The sequence below is a fragment of the Carassius carassius genome, chromosome 5 (assembly GCF_963082965.1).
Source record: "Carassius carassius chromosome 5, fCarCar2.1, whole genome shotgun sequence".
NCBI lineage: Eukaryota > Metazoa > Chordata > Actinopteri > Cypriniformes > Cyprinidae > Carassius > Carassius carassius.
The window spans coordinates 20139352-20163325 of record NC_081759.1 but is presented as its reverse complement, the minus strand read 5'-3'; the positions used below and the strand labels follow the sequence as shown (position 1 = coordinate 20163325).

The 23974-nt window shown below is 40.4% G+C and overlaps 1 protein-coding gene across 9 annotated transcripts in view; it reads right to left on the bottom strand.

Moving 5' to 3' along the window:
* Positions 1–23974, bottom strand: part of LOC132140952 (potassium channel subfamily T member 1-like) — a 104142-nt gene that overhangs the window by 42546 nt on the left and 37622 nt on the right. Inside the window, exon 2 of one of the 9 annotated variants that reach the window (XM_059550057.1) lies at positions 21381–21419. The exons of the other annotated variants lie outside the window; for them this stretch is intronic. Within the exon in view, the coding sequence (XP_059406040.1) occupies positions 21381–21419 (39 nt within the window). The remainder of the gene's footprint in view (positions 1–21380; positions 21420–23974) is intronic. 9 annotated transcript variants of the gene reach the window in all.

Below are 23974 nucleotides of genomic sequence, written 5' to 3'. Positions count from 1 at the left end.
AATTACTCCACTAATGCACATTTCTTGGTGATAATGCATATTATGTCATAAAGTTTGAATAATACATGATTTTTACACTTTCAGTTGCTCTTAAAAACTGAAATCACTGTGGTACACATTCACTATGGGAATCATTATACTGAGTATGTTTGCTATTTGTGATGTCACAAGCATCATACTAACGATAGGCTAAAGCTTTCCAAAGCCCTTTACATTTGTCGAGGGCATGACATGATGTATATTGCAGGCAGTAATTATGAATACCATATCCAGCAGAGAAAGAGAGAGATATCCTAGGGAACAGCCATTGTTTCCTGCTTCCCCTGCTCTGTCTCCATGGCAATGATGTTAAAACAGGCTGTGGTGACACACATACTCTAAGGCAGATGCTTACTGAGCTGAGGACTGTTTTGTCAAAAAAAAGAAGTCAAAAAAAGAAGTTTACAATCATAAAACAACGACTGGTGTAATGCACTAGAAAAAAAAAAAAAAAAAAAAAAACAAGCAATACCAGCTTCTTGAAATAGGACTGAATTTCTGAGTTTCTCACATTAGAAAAGACTGACATTATAATTGCAAGGCAATCCAAAACATTTTGTTGCAACATGGAAAAATAGGGCTGGTCAGTTATAGCTGAACTTAGGGCTGGGCAATAATTAAATAACGATAATTATCGCAATATAATTTTCCTCGATAAAACAATATGAGGGGAGTCGTGGCCTAATGGTTAGAGAGTCAGACTCCCAATCGAAAGGTTGTGAGTTCGAGTCCCGGGCCGGCAGGAATTGTGGGTGGGGGGAGTGCATGTACAGTTCTCTCTCCACCTTCAATACCACGACTTAAGTGCCCTTGAGCAAGGCATCGAACCCCCAACTGCTCCCCGGGCGCCGCAGCATAAATGGCTGCCCACTGCTCCGGGTGTGTGCTCACAGTGTGTGTGTGTTCACTGCTCTGTGTGTGTGCATTTCGGATGGGTTAAATGCAGAGCACAAATTCTGAGTATGGGTCACCATACTTGGCTGAATGTCACTTCACTTTTCACTTCACAAGAGTTTGATAAATGTTTAATATAATGTTTATGGGTCAAAAGCGGAATGAAACGGCGTGATTTGAAACATGCCAGATGGCCCGTTTATCCACTCGGAAAAATGTTAAAACTGCCGCACAGCGCGATCTACCTAGAGCACAAGCGTTTACTAGGTCACGTGACACTAAGCAGTGCAGTCAGTGTTGCCAATTTAGCGACTTTGTTGCTAGATTTAGTGACTTTGCAGACCCCCCCAATGATTTATTTCCAAAAAAGCGACTAGCGACAAATCTAGCGACTTCTTGGACAAACCTTAGCGAGTCTCTATGACTCACTGTTACTTCCGCACGAGCGAGATATCTTGCTTTCCCAGCGCGCACACAACTCTTTCTCTGTGTCTGCTCTGTTCAGCAAGAGGCTAAAAGGAGTAGGGCTTTCAGTTAAAAAAGATATTATGTTGCTTTTCTAATTTTGCATGCAAATATAGCCAAAATCACAGCTCAGGATTTGTCTTTGTCTTGTTTTATGTTATGTGTATTTGATTTCATCAGGCGACGGCTGGAGAGCTGGTCAATAATGTAGTCTTAAAGGGCAGCGTTTCATTAATTATTTCATATTTATTCTGTTGTCTGACACCAGAAACAGTAAAATAAATTAAAAGTTTTATTCAGAATTTGGCTAAATTAAAATACCGTTTGTGAGCACAGAGAGACAAAAAAGTAAAAGGCAATATGATGTAATGACGTCACGAATATGCTAATCTAGCGACTTTTCTAACTGGTTTTGGCTACTTTCCATTGAAAGAAGTTGGCAACACTGAGCACTGTGAGATCCAGTGTGAAGTGCTTGAATTCAGCGATGAACACAAAAAAAAACACATTTATGACTCTGTGATTTAAAAGTGTTTAAAACCAAACAGGGGAAACACTTTTTGCAACGAGACAGTCTTTTCAATCTACACATCGCCATCATTTACCATGCATTTACTGTAGTAACACTCACTGCACCATGGTATTGTGGCAGAAATTTGGGATATTCAGACTGAATTTTATTACAGGAGTAATGGTATATAATTGTAGTATGTATTTGTGATTAAGCTATAGCATGTGCGCATTTACACTGAATGTTTTTAGACTATAGTTTTTCATAAAAATATGCTACCTAAAAACCATATAGTTATATTTTTACCATGGTATTGAGGTTCTATATGTGTGGTTTTAACTGTGTTTATCATGATTTAAAATGTATATTACTATGGGAAATCGATTATTAATTATAATATATATAAAAAAAATAAATAAATAAAAACTTGAATAAATTTAACCATATAAAAACCTAGGTTGCTACAATTTTTTTGAGATGATACTGATTTTGATAATAGACAAGAAATTACCTCTGCATCTTAACTAAAGCTACTATCAAATATACATTTCTAAAAGACAAAAAGTTATATTATTATTATTAATATTATCAGGCAACCCAAACCTGTTTCTTGATTTGAAACAAAATCAATCATTAGAACATACAGAATCTAAGAAATTTTTCTATTTAGATATTTATCTTGTTAAGGAAAATGAATGGTCTAGTTTATACAACTTTCAAACTTTGGATCAAAAATCTGGCTTTAAACTTGAAAGAAATAAAGATTTTACATTTATCGTGATAATAATCGACATCAACTGATATGAAAAAAAAACAGTTATCATTTTTTTTGGCCATATTGCCCAGCCCTAGCTGAACAGATAGTAATACACTCTATCTGTAAAGATCTCTATTTTTTTTAATTGAGCGGCCCAAAATATACCTTCAATCCACCCAGGTACACTAGCTCTCCAACTGACAGATAGTGTGTTAGCTCTATTTATAGTGTGAGGAGCATACATATCGAAGGCTCAGAGCCTGTGTGCTCATATCAACCTACAGAGCATTCCAAGGGGAAAAACACTAGAAGTTAGAATGGGGACATTCACATTGTTTTATAAAGCAAGATTTTCTTAGCATAGGAGTAAGAAAATCTAAATATTTTTTTTGTAAGTTTAGAAATTAGCCGTTACTGGTAACTGGTCTCTTCTTATGTGATATAGTCGCACAATATAGTTACACAACTGGCTTGATTGTTTGGATCTTGGGGCTCTATATTTTGCATACAAATTAAATAATATATTATGAATTTAAGTGAATCTGAACCCTATTAAATACAATAAACAAAAGTACATACCATGTGTGACACCAGGAGTCAACAATTAATTCCCTAATATGAAATACGAATATATAACTACAGAAATAAGGGTTGCACTATTTTACACATTATGTTCACTTACATGTACTTACAGCAATGGGTAGTATAAGGTAACTCTCAATGATACCCCGGTGACTTATTTGTACCCTTTTCTCTGAGAGTATAACATAGCATTTTGGATAAAGGAATAGTTCACGCAAAAAAAATCTAAAAAAATAAATAAATACTGACCACTGTCACTGTAGCTCTCAAATATAATTTATACTTGTGAATATTAACTCCTGGTGCATCAATGGTGCCTTGTGAGCAGTGTGCCAACATACAGTGGCGTTGCGCTCTGGGCGTCCTGAATTTGAGTCCCGGCTTGAGGACCGTTGATCCTGCCCCCCACCCCTCACTCTGTCCCACTTTGCTTCCTGTCATTACTCTACTATCTCATCAAAATAAAGGCAAAAATAAATCCTTAAAAAAATGTTGGTTCATCAGGACACATCGGGCCCTATTTTAACAATCTAAGCACAAGGTCTAAAGCGCACGGCACAGGTGCACTTAGGGCGTGTCCGAATCCATGTTTGCTAGGGAAAAACAGTCGGCGCTGGCACATGGTCTAAAAAGGGTACTCCCTAATCTCTTAATGAGTAAGGGGTGTGTTTTGGGCACAATGTGCAATAAACCAATCAGATTCTCATCTCCCATTGTCTTTGAGACTCAGTTGTGCTCGCGCCATGGCGAATTTGCTATTTACATGGTGGAATTTGCAAACGCAAAGACAGAATGCGTCTCTACAGAGGAAACAGATCTAAATACATTCAATGACTATTTATTGTGACATGTAGACATTCTAATATTAATTTAGCCTACACAATAATAATATTTTACATTTTAATCCTTTAATTTTTCATTTGTAAAAAATGTTTGTGTGCTGCTGCGCATCCCTGTGTGTGTAATAAGCAAAGTTTATGTGCGCTGTTCACCCGCCTATTTTGAATATCGTTACTCCTAGTTGGATGGTAATTGTATGATGATATATTTGGTACAACATAAAATATCTATTGATGGAGATTTTGCTAGATTGTGTATATTCCGACATGTAAATACTGTATACCCACGTATACAACTCATTGTGGTACTCGAGCTGACTGAGACACACCTGGTGTGCACAGGTGCCACCTGTCAGCCACCTGTCAGATAGCATGCAATCCCGAATTCAGACCTCTTTCATGGCTTACTGCATTTGAATGGTCAAACAAACACATTTTTGTGCTTTTCTAAAGAAAGAAAGTGTAAACTTTTTAAAATGGCCTAAAAATAAAAAACAGATAGTAACAACATATTCAGTATATTTCATTAAATTATTTTTGAGCCTTTGGTTTCCAGAATTTTCTTTCACACTTTTTTTTTTATCTTAAACATTGACCTATATCAAGTTACCTTGTCTGTAAAGTGTTACATGTAAAAATACAGATAATGCCAGGCTACAGGTATTTCTAACATTTGTGCAGCTTAAAATGTCAAAAGGAACGATTACGGCAAAAAAAAATAACATCACACTCATTCTGCACTGGACTCAAGATGTTACTGACAAAGAGCAAGTCATGAGTCACTGCTCGAAGAGTGGCATGACTTTTAAGAAGCTGAAGATGTGTTGTGTAACAAATGCACTCCAAAAGAGCACCTATGCCTTCATTTGAACATCCTCCTCTTTATGGGTCACAAAGCAACTCAACAGACATTTCAATATACCAACATTCAACTTGCAATGTCAATGTCATCAAAAACAACAACCACATTCACAAATTTTAATTGGAGTCAGAAAGCCATTTGAGACAGGAAGCCTACAACTAGATGTGATGTATGCAGCCTGCATACTAATCACAATCAAGGCATCCAACTTGCAAAACATTCGCCAAACTCAAGAGTTGTTTCACCAGGGGAGCAAGTCAGAGCCTAGCATGGGTGCTATTCCACTGTGGACTTGACTACTGCAATTCTTGGAATTTCACTTTCCTCACACTCAAATTGTACAATCAGCTTCCACTGCAAGTTAACCCTGCATAAATTTTTTGTTGAGAATCACATTTGATACATTAGGTATTTATGGCTCATATAGTATGATATAGGATTATATGGAGCTCATAACCAGGGGCGAAAATTTCTTCTAAATGTTGGGGGGGGGGGGGGCAATAAACATAACATTTCTCACGAGCAAGTTTTGAAGGGGACACCAATAAAACAGGCAAAATTGTGTAAAAGGATATGTGTACAGAGAGGAAAGCCTACTACTTACTTACTTTGCCTTCCTTTGTTCAAAAAGTGGATTCATTCAGTTAGGAAACACCTCCTCAGTGTGTTTCTCAAAGACGCAATAACTGTTACTGCTGTAGCTTAGTTTTCAACTTTTTTTGTTGGTGAAATAGAGCTAAAACAGGCAATATGGTGTCTAAAATGCACTTAATATTAACTTCTTGTTTATAAAATGTTTATAAAAATCAAAATCACATTTGTTATGCTTATATCTGGAGAACAACTGCACTCTTAGTATGATGTTATATTAGATTAACTATATTAAATGAAATAAATGGCTCGTGGATTTTAAAATAGATGATGATGTTGTATACAGACATAACAAAACGTTGTGCACTTATAAAATAAAGATAACAGACAAGGTGTGCTGTCTGCAGCCTGTGTCTGCTCTGATCTTCATTTAGACATGAATCATTAAAATGAACTGTAACTCCGTGAATACTCAACAAAGAGACATGAGAGAGATATCTATAAAAAGCCTGACATGTCTACTTTTAAACTAAACAAGTGCTGCCGAAAACAAATATATGTGATAAAGTAATCTATATGAAAACTACGCGATGTCTGTTTTTCACATCTCCCTTCATTATCTTCTAATGCGACCACGCCCCCACGCTGAACGCGCTATTCAGATTCTGATGTTTCACTGAAGCACGCTGCTTGAATACGCCCATACAACTGAAGACAACGTAGCGAGACTGTTCTTCATGTTTTTTTATTTTACTGTTTGCTTCATGATGAGAGGAATAAGACATAATTCACCCTGAAAAGATGTGATGTGGTTGAGGATTTGAGATTTGGATTTCCTCATAACAAAGAATGAAGCACTTTACTCAGCAGAGATCATAAACATGAGTAAGTCTCTTTTTATTTATTTATATACTTGTACTAGTTTTCACATAACGTGTAAACATTTTACTAGTTAGACTTTTTCCAAAGACTTTTTCCAAACTATAATTCCTGACTAAATGTATAATCAAGTGTAACATTATGAAGTTTCAATAACAATAAACACTACTATACCATTCAAAAGCTTGATGTAAATAATATAAAATGTAACAAATAAATGTAAGTTAACTGTAACAAATTACCCCCCCCCCCAAAAAAAAAAATCCTGAAAAAATATTTTCAGCTCTTTTCAACATTAATAATAATAATAATCATGATGATAATAATAACAGTAAATGTTCTTCTTTTTTTTGTAGAAAATCAGATTGTTAAAAGGATTTCTGAAGGATTGTGTGACTGGAGTAATGATGCAAAAAATTCAGCTTTGAAAGTCAGCTTTGATTGTTCCTAATAAACTGTTTAACTGCACTTGCAAGTGGGTATTAAATTATGTTTTGGGATAAATATATTTATTCGAAATAAACTACAAACATAAAATTATATACATTTATTTTGTCCTAACATTCTTTCTTGTATCTCCTCCCTCTCAGTGACACACAGCTGACTGAAAGGCTCATTATGCAGCTCACTATGCAGGCCTTTGTCTTCTCAGGTGTAAATCACAATGATATTCATGATAGTTGACACCTACTCGCATATGGCTTTTACCAACAAAAAGTGTCTTAGAAAATTTAAATCAATATATTGTTATCTGTGAGTGAGTAAACAAGATGATTTTCACATAATTTAGAAAGAAAAAGTCCAGAACCAATGTTCTGTATGTGTATTATGGCCTTATTCAAGGGATTTAACATTTTTAGTTTTTCACTAACCACGCATACATTTTTTTTTTCTCAAAAATACAATCATGTACATACATGCTGTTCACATATTATTAAAGCCCAGTTTGTGCTAATTACAGTGGGATTAAACTTTAGGCATTCAGATATTTATAAGAAACTGAAAAAAGCACAAATGTGAGGGCATGACAAAACTTACCCTAAAAAAATACCCTCTGGCCCCAAAAATACCCTTAGACTCCAGAAGGTTAAAGAGGTGGCTGTCTGTTGCAGTCTTAACAACCTGGAGCTCAACAATGTTCAAAACTGTGGAGATGATTGTGGACTTCAGGAGAAACCCCCCTGCACTCCGCACACTCACCATCATGGACAACACTGTAACAACAGTGGAGTCATTCAGGTTCCTGGGCACCACCATCTGCCAGGACTTGAAGAGGGACATTCACATAGACTCCATTGTGAAAAAGACCCAGCAGAGGTTTTACTTCCTTCGCCAGATGAGGAAGTTCAACCTGCCACAGGAGCTGCTGAAATAGTTATACTCTGCTATCACTGAATCCATCCTCTGCACTTCAATAACTGTTTGGTTCAGCTCAGCAACCAAATCTGACCTCAGAAAACTACAGAGGACAGTCCGGACTGAACTGTACTTATCCAGACTGAGCAAAAGGGCCAGTAAAACCACTCTGGACCCCTCACATCCAGCACACTCCCTCTTTGATCTGTTGGCATCTGGTCGACGCTACAGAGCTCTGAGCACCAGAACGCCCAGACACTGAAACGGTTTCTTTCCTCAGGCAATCCCTCTCATGAACACTTAACAATAATCTTGGAACACACAACACTACACATGACCTATTTAACACCATATTTGTTTACATTTCAAATTTGCACACATCATACCTGTACATCATAATTGTCTATATTATATATAATTATTCCTTTTTTGTACATTGTCTATTTTTATATTGTTCTTCTCATTATCTGTGTCCTATCTGGTCACTGTCATTCTGTTGCACTGTGGAGCTTCCGTCACTAAAACAAATTCCTTGTATTTGTAAACATACCTGGCAATAAAGCTCATTCTTATTCTGATTCGGTTCAAAGCTCTGTAGTTTTAATTGTGGGGGCAAAACATAATGTAATGATTGAGAGCTGGACAAATAATTTCTCAGAAGCCTAATGTATTATATTTAACACTCACAAATTAACTTTTTTTTCTAAACAATTATGCATGGGTAATCAAGTAAACCTAAGTTGCTTGATGTTCATCTTGAAATATAAATATATATAATAAAATATAATTTATATATACATATATTGTCCTTATGTTTACTTTAGAAGTCAGTAAATCAGTAAAGATTTTACAGCAAAAAGACATGTACAACAAGTTGAAGGGAATGTTTTTTTAATTATGCCTTCTTAAGGCTGATTTATACTTCTGCGTTGAAGCTACGCTGTAGTCTACACATAGGCGCACATCCTAAACCGTAGCCTATGCCATAGCCTAACGTGTACCTCTTTAAAAATCTTACAGTGCGTCAATTCTACACGGACTGCAAGCGCTGTGATTGGTGTGCTAGAATCCTTCCCTCCGTATGTACTTGAGTTTTGTGTGGGTTTATGTGCACTTTAATGTTACACCTTATATAAAATAAAACAAAACAAAGAACAAATGTATTTTGTTAGCATAATAGCATTATACAACAGTTGTTGTCTTCGAAAAAATGTTGATCTGCTGTGGTACAAGTTGGAGATGGAAAGAATGCCATCTTCTCATGTTCCATTGTTGTCTCCTTTCGTACTTTTAAATAATGATTTAATTATTTGATATTTATTTGCCGCCTTGCTTCTCTGACGAGCCACTTCTTCTTCTGCTTTTTTCATGGTACTGCAGGTTACACCAGATACACGCCCATTGACATTGCAGACTAGTGGTTTGCATGTGTACTGCACATTGACGCAGACAACGACGCAGAAGTATAAATGAAACCGATGCATAGGCTTCGGCATAACGGCTATGGCATAGGTACAATGCAGAAGTATAAATCAGCCTTTAGACACTAAGGGAAGATTTACCCACAGCTTGAATCAAAAATTTTTGGCATTAAAAAAAGTGGTGAAAAGTGGTTATCTTTGCAACTAAAATTAAGGGGGCCATGAACTGAGAAATCAATATCCCCTTAATATTTTGCCATATGAGTTCAATGTACTATAAAGAAACTCTACACTATTTTTGAAAATAGGCACAACTCCCCTAGAGTTTTAACATTTTCAAATACATTCAGCCAATCTCCGGATCTGGAGGTAGCACTTTTACCTGCAGCCTATCATAGATCATGGAATATGATTTGACCATTAGCGTCTCACTTGCAAATTTCCAAAGAGTTTCAATATTTTTCCGATTTAAAACTTGAATATCGCATACGAAGAACAACAGAAAATTCAAAGTTGCGATTTTCTATGTCGATATGGCTATGAACTATACTCTCATTCCGGCATAATAATCAAGAAACTTTGGTGTCGTACCATGTGTGCAGCCATGGCCGTAGCCAGCTATGAGGTCATCGAGGTCCGGACCTCGGTAAATTTTTCATGTTCGAAAAATAAAATTTGTTGTTTTCTGATTGACTAATTTGCTGCTAGACTCCTCATTTGAATGTCTGCATGTATAATTCAGAATGTTTAGTGTCCGTGGTATGAAAATTATCACTGCGTGACGCTTCCGTCTATTATAAGCATTTTTTTACTTATTTTTCCTCTAAATTTAACACTTTAGAAAGTTAATAAAGTAGGAAGTTGCGGTTTAGGGTCAGCGATAACTTTCTCTTATCTAATTTCCAAAAGATTTGAAATAATTTCGGTTTATTTTATTTATTTATTTTGTTTATTTTAATAGTAACATCTGGCAACATTGCATCGCCGGCATTAGTCTGGCAGTAATTATTAAGGCAGCGGCTATTTACACTAAGTGCAAATAGCTATAGATTCTATTTATACTATGTTAAAATAACAGGATTTTCTGCTATTTATACTACTTACTGCAAATAGTGGCAATTATCTGCACCTCAGTATTGTAGTACATTATAAAACAGTATGCAATAATAACTTATTGAGTCTAATTTAATGGATGCCACCTTATTTGGACAATGAAGCTCTCCCTACACCTACCCTTAACTTTTTGGTTATTTACTTAATTTTTCGCCAAAAGGCAGATTCAAACCAGAGTCGATCATGTCAAAATATGTATAACACACACTTTACCTTCTGCGCCACTGTCAGATATTGTCTTTTATAATCTTGACTATCTGAAAATAACACGTTTGGTGGGCAATATGTATGTTTGCATGAATAATAAAACAACTGATAAAATTATCCACCCCATAAATATAGTATTAAACTTTGATGCAATAAATAGGGTATGGTTTAAAAATGAGCATCCCTCCAAAAACATTTACATTTCTGTCTCTTTTCAAGTGTTCGAGTATATAATTAGTTGTATTTATAGGGGTTATTATAGTACAATTCTATAATAAGGGGGTTATTAGAAACCCCCCTGGACCTCACTAATTTTCATGGGTGCAGCAAAGTTTCTTGATTATTACGCTGGAATGAGAGTATAGTTCCTAGCCATATCAGCCTACAAAATCACATCTTTTCATTTTCCATCAGTCTTAGTACACGTTGTAACTACAGAAATGTCAAGTTTTCAATAGGAAAAATATCAAAACTCTTTGGTAATTTTTGAGTGAGATCCTAATGGTCTAATCCAGTGGTTCTCAGTTCCAGTCCTCGCGATCCCCTGCTCTGCACATTTTGTATGTCTCTCTTTGTTAACACACCTGATTCAGATAATCAGCTCATTAGAAGTGAGATCCGTGCATGAACTGTGTTCTGATTGACATGATCTCTACATAGTGTTCACTGCTCCCTACTCCCTGAGCAAAGGGAAATCTGTTGAAGTTTACTTCACTTCGGAACATTCATTTACGGATTTGCGCTGTGCAACGCCTTCACACATGGACTGGTGTGACATCATATACCTCAGAAAATAAATACAATTTAAATTCACGTCTCACACAATTCAATGCACTTTGAATTGAACATATACATTCGCTTCGAATTGGAATCATGGCGTTATATCCTGTGATGTCCACTTTGCAGGGCACTTACTTTTGAATAGAACAAACGTCTGAAGCCATAAGAGAGACATACAAAATGTGCAGAGCAGGGAAGCATGAGGACTGGAATTGAGAACCGCTGGTCTAATCAGATTCAATGATCTATGCTAAGCTGAAGCTCGTTAAGTATGAGCAGGTCAGCAGCTTGATCCGAACCTGTCTCGAGCTATCACAGACACTACTTTATTTTCAAACCTGTTTGATATAATCACCACATTATCTCGCAATGTGATCGACACACATAGACTGTATAAAAACATGGACGTAGTGTCTGTGACGTCACCCGTAGACTCCTGAAGTGTGTTTTTGAAGCTTAAAGTGTGCAGAGCGGGCCGTCGCCATCTTGGAAGCATGTCACCGCGTGACTCTCCCGGACTATCGAATATGGGCAAAAAGGCGGGAGCTAGTTGCTGAAACCACGCCCACTTACGGCACTGTCAGCAGCGGCAAACCACCTGTCACTCAAGTGGCCACGCCCTTAATTATGCAGAACTTTAAGTCTTAATATAATTTAAACGCATGAGTTATAAAAAAAGTCATGCCCCTTACAGTTGTGAAGCATATAGCTATATAGACCAAAATAATTATTTGCACCAGGCTGTAAACATGTTTTTTCTGCTGTAAAGTTGGCCATTTTAACATGGGGAGTCTATGGGATCGACTACCTTTTGCAGCCAGCCTCAAGCGGTCAGTCGATGAATTGCAGTTTTAGTCACTTCCATGTTGGCTTCACAAGAGAGAGCGGGAGGTTAGCGCTCGGTGACACAGTGACAAGTGGAACTAATCCAGCCAATCACAGGGCATATTGAACAGAAACGAAAAGCCAAAAATTCATCAAATCAACTAACTAGAAAAAAATGCATATATTTTGTGTATATAATAACACGTTTCATTGTACTGTTTAATTACCTCGGACTCTGACAGTCCACATCTTCCAAGGCATATTCTCTTGTGTCATGGTTTCTTCTTTCTTTTAGATAAAATAACTGCACAGTCCAGTTGATCGTCCATGCTTGAAGCAATGGCCTATAATTGCTGTAATGTCTTGTGAGAATTTATGTGAGAAAAAATGTTCACTGATGGCTGGGAACGTTTCTCCACTAAATGTTCTGTAGTGTGTGCAACCTATTAGCATTGTGTTGTGTAGTATGACAAGCAGCTATGACAAGACAATGACAGATGAGAACAAATCTTGTTGTGATTTGGCTTGTCTTTCAAGGAAAGAACGAGTCAGTCTATTGTTCATTATCTGACTCGGATTGGGGTGTACATCTTCAGTTCCTTTTCAGGAACTCGAGCTGCGTCAAGCGCTTTGGGGAACGTCCCTGACGAGACCGACTCTGAATATCCTGTGCAATATGTCCAACGGAAGGGCGTGATGTCACGGGCGGGGTGACGTAGCGACCAGGAAGCTATAAAAGCACGTGCCGTGCAGCTGGCTTCAGCTTCGTGTCTGTCAGCAAGCGCTCTGTGTGTGCATGTCAAAAGTCTTTCCCGTTGGTCCTATTTATTGTTGTCTGTCCGTTAGCCATTAAAAGATCGCTAAAACAGCTCAATATGCCAAAAGTAAAAGCAAAGACCAAACATATTAAGGGTGATTCCAAGCCACGTTATAGATTGTGTGTTCCTCCCTGCCCTCGCTACATTACGAGTGGGGATACACACAGTTTTTGCGTGGCTTGCCTGGGATCAAAGCACGCTGAGTCGGCTCTCGAGGGGGCTGACTGCCCGCATTGTGAACAACTGCGAATGCGGACGCTTTGATCCCGGAGGGCTCTCTTCGAGGAGGGAGCCTTCACCAGCGTTCCCCGCGGTGCTGGCCCCGCTTCTGCCGAGGCAGAACGGCTGCTGCACTCGTGGGGTTCGCAGGTGGATCTGTCAGAGGGAATGGAGACGGGCCAGTCCTTATCTCCTTCCTCATCTGCCAGATCCGGCGCCCAAACCCTGGGTTCGGAAGCACGCTCGTCGGTTTCTTCCCCCCAGGGTGAGGGATCAACTCTTCACCTCTCTTCCTCCGAGGAGGTCGATGTGGAGACGGTTGCTGGGGATTCGCCACCCCTGTCGCCCCAGTATGAGGAGCTTTTGGAGGTGGTTACACGTGCAGTAGATAAATTAAAAATCGAATGGCCTGCTGAAAAACATTCTGAGCCGCAGAGAAGCAAACTAGATGAACGCTTTCTGCGGCCGAGGCAACCACCTCCACGTCGGAGCCTACCTTATTTTCCCGATCTCCACGATGAGATAGAGATCATGGAATCACCCATATTCGACCCGCCTCTTTGGCCCTGATTCACTATATTATGGCAACGTGATGGGGCTGGGAGAGCGGGTTATAGAGCGATGCCACGGGTTGAACAGAGGCTCGCGGGCTATCTATCACCCGGATCGGCATCGTCTCTAAAGGCTCCGACATTGCCCACCAAGCCTCTTAGAGTTACATCATCGCTGGTGGGCAAAGGTTATGTGGCAGCAGGTCAGGCTGGGGCTTGCCTTCATACTATGGCAGTCCTTCAAGCTTATCAAGCTGACCTGCTGGGAGATATCGATGAGGGAGAGGGGATTAAGTCTTAAGATGTCGAAGAACTTAGAAAGACCGCTGATCTCTCCCTCCACGCCACTAAAGAGACCGCTCACGCAATTGGGAGGTCTATGGCAGCCTTAGTGGCCGCGGAGAGGCATTTGTGGCTGACCCTATCAGAGATAAAAGAACGAGACCGGGTCTGCCTCCTGGAAGCCCCGCTTCAGCCTTCTGGCCTGTTTGGTGACACAGTCAATACTGTCGTGAGATGACCACGCCACATACCGGCTCCTCATACCGGGAAGCGCAGAGACAGAGTGTCGCCACTCGTGCTCCCCCACGACTGGCCCGAGGGCCTCAGCAACGCTCTGAGACGGGGGCTTCCAGGGCTAAACTCGATTTAAGATCTGTTATCGAAGCCCGGACGTCCTCGACGAAAAGATCCTGACGCCAGGACCCAGAGGGTAGCCCCTACTGGGGTAGAGCGCGGTCCACCTCATTATACTGTGCCCGCCTCACCTCCGTGCCCTCGAGGTGGTCCCTCCTCTCGACAGGGAATCCGGGTTTTACAGCCGGTATTTCATAGTTCCAAAGAAGGATGGGGGGTTGCGTCCGATCTTAGACTTACGTCACCTGAACCACTCAGATATGCCACTGAAGTTCAAAATGCTCACTGTCAAGCAGGTTGTAGCTCAAATCAGATCCGAGGACTGGTTTGTCACAATAGATCTCAAAGACGCATACTTCCACATATCCATCCTTCCACAACACAGGAAGTTTCTGAGGTTCGCTTTCAGGGGCAAAGCTTATCAATATCGAGTGTTTCCCTTTGGCCTCGCACTCTCACCCCGCACGTTCACGAAATGTGTAGATGCGACTCTGGTATCCCTCCGTATGCAGGGCATCCGCATTCTAAATTATATCGACGATTGGTTGATTCTAGCTCAATCAGAGCAGATGGCGGTTCGACATCGAGATGTCGTTCTCGCACATATGGGGAGCTGGGTTTGAGACTAAACGCCAAGAAGAGTGTACTTTCTCCTGGTCAGAGAACCACCTATCTAGGCGTAGTGTGGAATTCGACCACGATGCAGGCATGTCTGTCTCCTGCTCGGATCGAGTCGATCCTCACATCAGTCGAGAGAGTCAAAGAAGGTCAGTCACTCACTGTCAAACAATTCCAGAGATTGTTAGGTCTGATGACAGCTGCGTCCAACGTGATACCTTTTGGCCTGCTGTACATGAGACCCCTACAGTGGTGGCTCAAGTCCAAGGGCTTTTCCCCGAGGGGAAATCCACTTCGAGTTATCAAGGTCACGCGGCGATGCCTTTGTGCCTTAGACATGTGGAAGAAACCTTGGTTCTTGAATCAGGGCCCGGTGCTGGGAGCTCCTTGTCGCCGTGTAACGCTAGCGACAGACGCGTCCCTGACCGGTTGGGGTGCGGTCATGAGTGGCCACCCTGCCCACGGTCTGTGGAGTGGTCGCCATCTGACATGGCACATCAATTGCCTAGAGATGCTAGCAGTCTATCGAGCATTGAAACATTTCCTCCCAGACCTGAGAGGTCACCATGTGTTGGTGCGCACCGACAACACATCAGTGGTCTGTTATATCAATCCCCAGGGGGGTCTGCGTTCACGCCCCTTGTACAAGCTGGCACACCAGATACTTCTGTGGTCCCAGGGCAAACTCCTCTCGCTCAGAGTAGTGTATATTCCTGGGAGATTGAATGTGGGAGCAGACATACTGTCGAGGAAGGGGCAGAGGCCTGGGGAATGGAAACTTCACCCCGAGGTGGTGAAGCAGATATGGAGAGTGTTTGGCACAGCCCAGGTGGACCTCTTTGCGACTCAGGAGACATAGCAATGTCCCCTCTGGTTCTCTCTAGTTCATCCAGCTTCTCTGGGACTGGACGCTATGGTACAGACCTGGCCGAGGCTTCGTCTGTACGCTTTTCCCCCTATTGCTCTGCTCCCGGGAGTTCTGGCGAGAGTACGCCGGGACGGGGTCCGTCTGTTATTAGTAGCCCCGTTCTGGCCGGGCCGAGTATGGTTCGCAGATCTAGTCTCGCTCCTCGACGGCTCTCTGTGGGAGATACCGATCAGGACAGACCTACTCTCACAGGCGCAGGGCACGATAATTCACCCTCGCCCGGAGCTGTGAAAACTGTGGGTGTGGCCCCTGAGGGGGCACAGCTCATAGAATCCGGTCTCTCAACTGAGGTTGTTGAGACCCTCCTCCAATCCAGAGCTCCCTCTACGAGGAAACTGTACGCCCTGAAGTGGAAACTCTTCACTTCATGGTGCAGAGACCGCCAGCTTGACCCTGCTAACTGCCCAGTTGGTACAGTTCTGGAGTTTCTACAAGCTAGGCTCTCTGCAGGGTTAACCCATTCCACCTTAAAGGTGTACGCAGCGACCATAGCTGCTTACCATGTCCCTTTCAATGATCAGTCAGTGGGTAGACACACCCTAGTTACACGTTTCCTCCGCGGTGCGCTGAAGCTGAGACCTCCAGTACGATCCCGTGTTCCCCCCTGGGATTTGGTTGTGGTTTTAGAGGCTCTTTGTAAAGCTCCATTCGAGCCAATACAAGATATCTCAGATAGACATCTGACACTTAAAACTGCCCTGTTACTGGCAATCACCTCACTAAAGAGAGTTGGAGATCTTCAGGCCCTTTCGGTGGCCCCTACTTATCTAGACTTTGCCCCTGGTATGGCCAAAGCATTCTTATACCCTCGAGCGGGTTATGTTCCGAAGGTTCCCTCTGTTACACCACAACCTATCGTACTGCAGGCCTTCTGTCCTCCTCCCTTTCGGGAGCCAGACCAGGAAAAGCTAAATTGTATGTGTCCAGTGCGAGCACTGGATGCATACGTCCACAGAGCTGCCCTGTGGAGAAAAATCCGACCAATTGCTTGTTTGCCACGGTCCTCCTAAAAAGGGTTCTCCTGCCTCCAAGCAGACCCTAAGTCGTTGAATAGTCGAGGCTATCAACGTCTCCTATGAGTCCTCTGGTCTTCCCCTTCCTTTGGGAGCCAAGGCTCACTCTACTCGGGGTATGGCGGCCTCTAAGGCCTTCTCAGCAGATGTGTCCCTCTTGGACATCTGCAACGCTGCGGGGTGGTCCACGCCCTCTACATTTGTCAGATTTTACGACCTTGACATGCGAGCAACTCCGGGCTCTTCTCTTCTCTCGCCTTAGCTGTGCTCTTCAGATACACACTAGGCAGGGATTTGGAAGTCTGGCAGCGTGGGCACATCGTTCCCCAAAGCGCTTGACGCAGCTCGAGTTCCTGAAAAGGAACGTCTCAAGGTTAGGAAACTCAAGGTTACGTATGTAACCCTGGTTCCTTGAAGGAACGAGATGCTGTGTCGCAGAGCCATACTCCCGGCACCCCTGCCGGCGCTTGCTTCCCTACTCGAAGCTGAAGCCAGCTGCACGGCACGTGCTTTTATAGCTTCCTGGTCGCTACGTCACCCCGCCCGTGAAGGAACGAGCCAGCTGTGTTCTTTAATTTGCATATTGTCAGTAGATCAGCCTCAGAATTTTCCATTCCCATTGGCACTTTAAAGGGGATGATTGCGATCTTACACTAATTTACCCTTTTAGTAAATATGACCCTTAGGCTTTTACTTCCTTGAAATCATAAACTATGAATAATATAACAGAAAGCATCTAGAAGATTGTGTACAGCTATTATTATTTTTTTTTTTTTCAGCAAATATGGGATCCTGGACAGTGTAAATGTTTTGATTGAATGAGAACATATTTGACCGAGATACAACAATTTGAACATCTGGAATCTGAGGGTGCAAAAAAATCTAAATACTGAGACAATCGCCTTTAAATTTGTCCAAATGAAGCTCTTAGCAATGCATATTACTAATCAAAAATTACGTTTTTATATATTTACTGTAGGAAATTTACAAAATATCTTCATAGAACTTGATCTTTACTCAATATCCTAATGATTTTTGGCATAAAAGAAAAATTTATAATTTTGACCCATACAATGTTTTTTGGGCTATTGCTAAAAACATACCCCAGCGGGTCACATATAGGGCCCTATTTTAACGATCTGAAACGCAAGTATCAAGCGCAAAGCGCAAGTAACTTTGTGGGCGGGTCTTTGGCGCTGTTGCTATTATGCCGGCGGAATAAATGACTCTTGCGCCCGACGCAAGTTTCAAAAAGGCATGTCTGAAGTTACTTCATTATTCAGAGGTGTGGTTTGGGCGTAACATGAAATAAACCAATCAGAGCTTCATATATCCTTCCCTTTAAGACGAGACGCGCATATTTCATAGTGGATCGATATTTTAACGGCGGATCTTCCAAGGCGCGCGCCAGGTGCGGTGCAGAGCTGAGGAGACAGATGTTCTCGTCTGGCCATAAAACACAGGTGACATTGTATGGGGATAGGAGAAACACAACCTAATAAGCTTTGGTTTAACAGGCATATAATAATTTTGTAAATGTGTAATCTAGATTAAAATGCCTATTTTTCAAAGAGTCCTGGCCGAGAATTGACAGCATTTACAGATTGAAACAACAGCAAATCAATGATTCTTCTGCGCGTGACAGAATAATATATTTAAAATGCCAATATATTATTCCATTCAAATGGAACTGCGTACATAAATGCCATTTTTCCCAATTCGGTTCTTGCAAGTGAAACGAGAGTAAAACAATTATCAGACCAGAGGGAATATTCACAAAACCATTTTTAAGACAACCTAAATAAAAAGGCAACAATCCCAGAATAGTTTTTATAAATATTTCGATAAAAAATAAATTTTCCTTCTAAAATACAAAAATGACCAGGATAAATTATTATACAATTTATAATTAAGAGTTAAAGGCTTACAATCGGATTTAAATCTTAAAGCATCCAGAGAAGAAAGAAGTAGATAGGAATCTAATTCATACACCACATAACTGTATATAAGCATAGGCGGAAATCGCGGGGGGGTCGGAGGGGTCCGGACCCCCCCTATCTGAGGGTTGTCCCCCCCTAAACTATAATTGAAATATGTGTATTGTAAATAATATAATGAGATATATAGTTAAACTAATTGTGTAAGTAGTAAAACAATACAAATGCAAACTGGGCAACAACAAAAAAAAGTTTTAAACATCTCGAGTTCCCCCTGCTTTGCCTCACATTGCTTTGGTCCACTGCCTGCTCCCCTTTTACATCACCACCACCGACACACAAACACACACACACACACACACACACACACACACACAGTCCGGTGCGAGAAAACATCGTGTTTCAGTAGTTGTGGAAGTCCATAAGTCTAGCTTACTTTATTCACATTAATCATCGGATGACGTGATTATTTTCTCTTTAATATAGATGATGCGGAGTCATTAATAAGTCGTGTCCAAAAAATATTATTGTGTACCAATTTACTTTTGTCACCGATGTAGTCTGCGCTGTTAGCGATTATAACAGGCGTTTTTACAACCGCTAAGTGAAAGAGAAGGGGAGGGGGAGGCCAGGGGAACCAATCAGCATCGAGTGTTCACTTTCAGCGCTGAGGAGTGCTGAGAAAAGTAACATCATAGAGGAGGCTAGCCTCTCTTCTGGAATATCAACCAACCATCATAGAGACATAAATTAGATATTAGTTTGAACCTGTTTTTATACAGTCTATGGTTTGAACTTCTCCCGGAGCGGCTGGGCTGATAATTTACCAAGTATTTATAATGAGTAGCGATATTGAATATATTTTCTTTACGGTTTCTATCTAAAAGCTGCCAAAAAGCCATTTTAAACTGGTTAAGCAAATAATAATAATAATAACAATTGGCAGGGATCCCCAGACCAATACAATTAGTTTGCCTCCTCTATTTTAAAATTCACGAGCCGCCACTGGTCGGTTTATTTCATCTAATATAGTTAATCTAATATATCATCATACTAAGAGTGCAGTTGTTCTCCAGATATTAGCATAACAAATGTGATTTTGATTTTTATAAAAATTGAATAAACAAGAAGTTAATATTAAGTGCATTTGAGGCACCATATTGCCTGTGTTAGCTCTATTTCACCAACTCAAAAAGTTGAAACTAAGCTACACACTGAGGAGGTGTTTCCTAACTGAATAAATCCACTTTTTGAACAAATCAGTCATTGTCTTTCACGTCTATACCGATCTCACAAACAGTTGTGTGAGGGTGTATGTCTAAGAGTGTGTATGCCTTCATTTTGCTAGGCATGGCAAATGTTTTTATATATGCATGTTTTAATTATAACTGTGAAGCAACAACATTGCTATTAAATGTGCTATATAAATAAATAAAAGTTTTCCATTGTATTTTGGTGGCTTGATCGTGTAAACAACTTCAAAAACATTGCAACAAAAAAAAAATGTTTTGAAGAATGTTTCCGTCAATTTAGTCAGCTTTTTCATTGAAACAAAAAGAAACTTTGAGAAGAAGGATAATGGAACGGTCTCTATGCAATAGTAAGGCTTTCCTCTCTGTACACATATCCTTAAGTACAATTTTGCCTGTTTTATTGGTGTCCCCTTCAAAACTTGCTCATGAGAAATGTTATGTTTATTGTCCCCCCCAACATTTAGATGAGATTTTCGCCCCTGTATATAAGTAAAGGCAAGACATAGTAGAAACTTCTCTTTCTTACATTTCATGTTTCTAAAATAAAACCCAAGCTTTATTTCATTTTTTTTCTTTAAATGAGTTATGTGAGACTCAAAAGATAATTTATCATCGATAATGATGCCAAGATAATTAAATTATTTTACTAACTTAATCACATTGCCTTGTGAAGTCTGGAGAGGAATGCACGCACGCTTAAAATAGCATCTGATAACATGCGCATTGCGCCATTGACTTTAGACCAGGTTTTTTTTGGTTAGTTGCGCAAACGTTTGATTGAACTGCAAGATAGCATCAGGGACTATTTGTGCCGGATCACGCCTTCTTTTTTGCGCCGACCCGCCCAGGGAGCGCAAATTCAATCTGTAGTTTGACAACGTGCGTCTGTGGAGGGAAAAGTCCGCTTTGCGCCGGTGCAAAATAGGAATGATACTTGCGTCAGTGTACAAAGTCAATTGCGCTGGGTGCAAGATAGGGCCCATAGTGTTGATAATGCAGAGGTTTTAGAATATCTGCATATTACAATATGATACAGTAGGTTTTATGGAGTTAAAATAGAAATCACGTCCTTCAGGTTTGTATGTTCTCTATATGTACAGAAAAGCTTTTATTAGCTTTTATCACAGTCTCATTTGTGTAGTTAAATAGATTTATCATGAAGAGAGTGTCTGCTAAATGTAAATGAGTAACGACTTTCCAGTCTAAACAGAGGTGACAACACCTAATAATACAGATTTCACTCGCCACCGAAGGCTAGACGGTACCACGCTTCTGCTCTGACTTACTGTGCATTGGTTGAATCCATACTGTACTCCTCTGTGTACCTGGACAGAGCAGACATGGTTGACAGAAAGGGAGAGATTTTTCAATAAAAGACATGCAAATTACAAACATGCAAAAACATGCTGGAAAAATCTGGGTTGACAACAGTCCTTGTGAAGAGCACTGCAACAGAATATTTGACACACACAATTGTCACTGGCTGTGACAGACTGCATTTTTACAATGTGTTTGGCGTGTGACATTTGAAGTGCCATTTGAAAGCTTTGAGCACTGAGCCGGATCCACAGTCTGGCTGCAAACCTCAGGAGAATAGAGATTTCATTGCCCAAGGGTTGCTCTGTGTGGCCATTTAGTCGACAAAACAATACATGATCATGATGTGGACTAAATGGTGGTTAGATGATGACTGCATTATCACAAACAACTTGTACTGATGTACAAGAATATTGCGCCAAATATTATGTGTTAAATAGTAACAACTGTAAAACATCAGAAAATGGCGAAACAAAATCTTATACTAAGCAAAGAAAATGTGCATTCCTGAAGGAATATGAACTGCATATTCTCACTGTATTCATGGGCTAAATATTCTCTGTGAATGTATTGCATTAAATATTCCCTATGTGTGGTGTGGTGTGGTGAGCAGTGCAGTATTTCAGCCCAACAACCACAGGGCTGTGGAGGGTTCATCACGCTGTTACACCATCTCACTGACAAACAATACAGTGTAGTTGATCATTTTTGCTGGTAGAAATTTATATTAAAAGTCCAAAAGCAGGAGCCCTTAACCCTGAATAACCCCAAATTCCAAAAGACTGCTGTGCAAGTTTTCTCATGGGACGACATCTTCTGCATTAACTGTATACTTATTCATCGCAAATTCAAGAACCTTTTATCCTATACTTTATAATGTCTTTATCATCTAACTACATGGTTAAGGTCAATGACGTAACAGCAGTCATTAAATTACTGATTGTACTCATCCTCATCACTTTATCTTTTACTCAATCAAACTATATAAATGTATTTGCTCTATTCCAGTAAAGTACAGTAAGTGCTCTGCTGATATTATCAGTGTTATGTTCTAGCCATATAATGTATGTGGACAGAGTTAAATACATAAAAGATATACCGAAATACAACCCGAATTCCGGAAAAGTTGGGACGTTTTTTAAATTTTAATAAAATGAAAACTAAAAGACTTTCAAATCACATGAGCCAATATTTTACTCACTATAGAACATAGATAACATAGCAAATGTTTAAACTGAGAAAGTTTACAATTTTATGCACAAAATGAGCTCATTTCAATTTTGATTTCTGCTACAGGTCTCAAAATAGTTGGGACGGGGCATGTTTACCATGGTGTAGCATCTCCTTTTCTTTTCAAAAAAGTTTGAAGACGTCTGGGCATTGAGGCTATGAGTTGCTGGAGTTTTGCTGTTGGAATTTGGTCCCATTCTTGCCTTATATAGATTTCCAGCTGCTGAAGAGTTCGTGGTCGTCTTTGACGTATTTTTCGTTTAATGATGCGCCAAATGTTCTCTATAGGTGAAAGATCTGGACTGCAGGCAGGCCAGGTTAGCACCCGGACTCTTCTACGACGAAGCCATGCTGTTGTTATAGCTGCAGTATGTGGTTTTGCATTGTCCTGCTGAAATAAACAAGGCCTTCCCTGAAATAGACGTTGTTTGGAGGGAAGCATATGTTGCTCTAAAACCTTTATATACCTTTCAGCATTCACAGAGCCTTCCAAAACATGCAAGCTGCCCATACCGTATGCACTTATGCACCCCCATACCATCAGAGATGCTGGCTTTTGAACTGAACGCTGATAACATGCTGGAAGGTCTCCCTCCTCTTTAGCCCGGAGGACACGGCGTCCGTGATTTCCAACAAGAATGTCAAATTTGGACTCGTCTGACCATAAAACACTATTCCACTTTGAAATAGTCCATTTTAAATGAGCCTTGGCCCACAGGAAACGATGGCGCTTCTGGACCATGTTCACATATGGCTTCCTTTTTGCATGATAGAGCTTTAGTTGGCATCTGCTGATGGCACGGCGGATTGTGTTTACCGACAGTGGTTTCTGAAAGTATTCCTGGGCCCATTTAGTAATGTCATTGACACAATCATGCCGATGAGTGATGCAGTGTCGTCTGAGAGCCCGAAGACCACAGGCATCCAATAAAGGTCTCCGGCCTTGTCCCTTACGCACAGAGATTTCTCCAGTTTCTCTGAATCTTTTGATGATGTTATGCACTGTAGATGATGAGATTTGCAAAGCCTTTGCAATTTGACGTTGAGGAACATTGTTTTTAAAGTTTTCCACAATTTTTTTACGCAGTCTTTCACAGATTGGAGAGCCTCTGCCCATCTTTACTTCTGAGAGACTCTGCTTCTCTAAGACAAAGCTTTTATAGCTAATCATGTTACAGACCTGATATCAATTAACTTAATTAATCACTAGATGTTCTCCCAGCTGAATCTTTTCAAAACTGCTTGCTTTTTTAGCCATTTGTTGCCCCCGTGCCAACTTTTTTGAGACCTGTAGCAGGCATTAAATTTTAAATGATCTAATTAAGTGGATAAA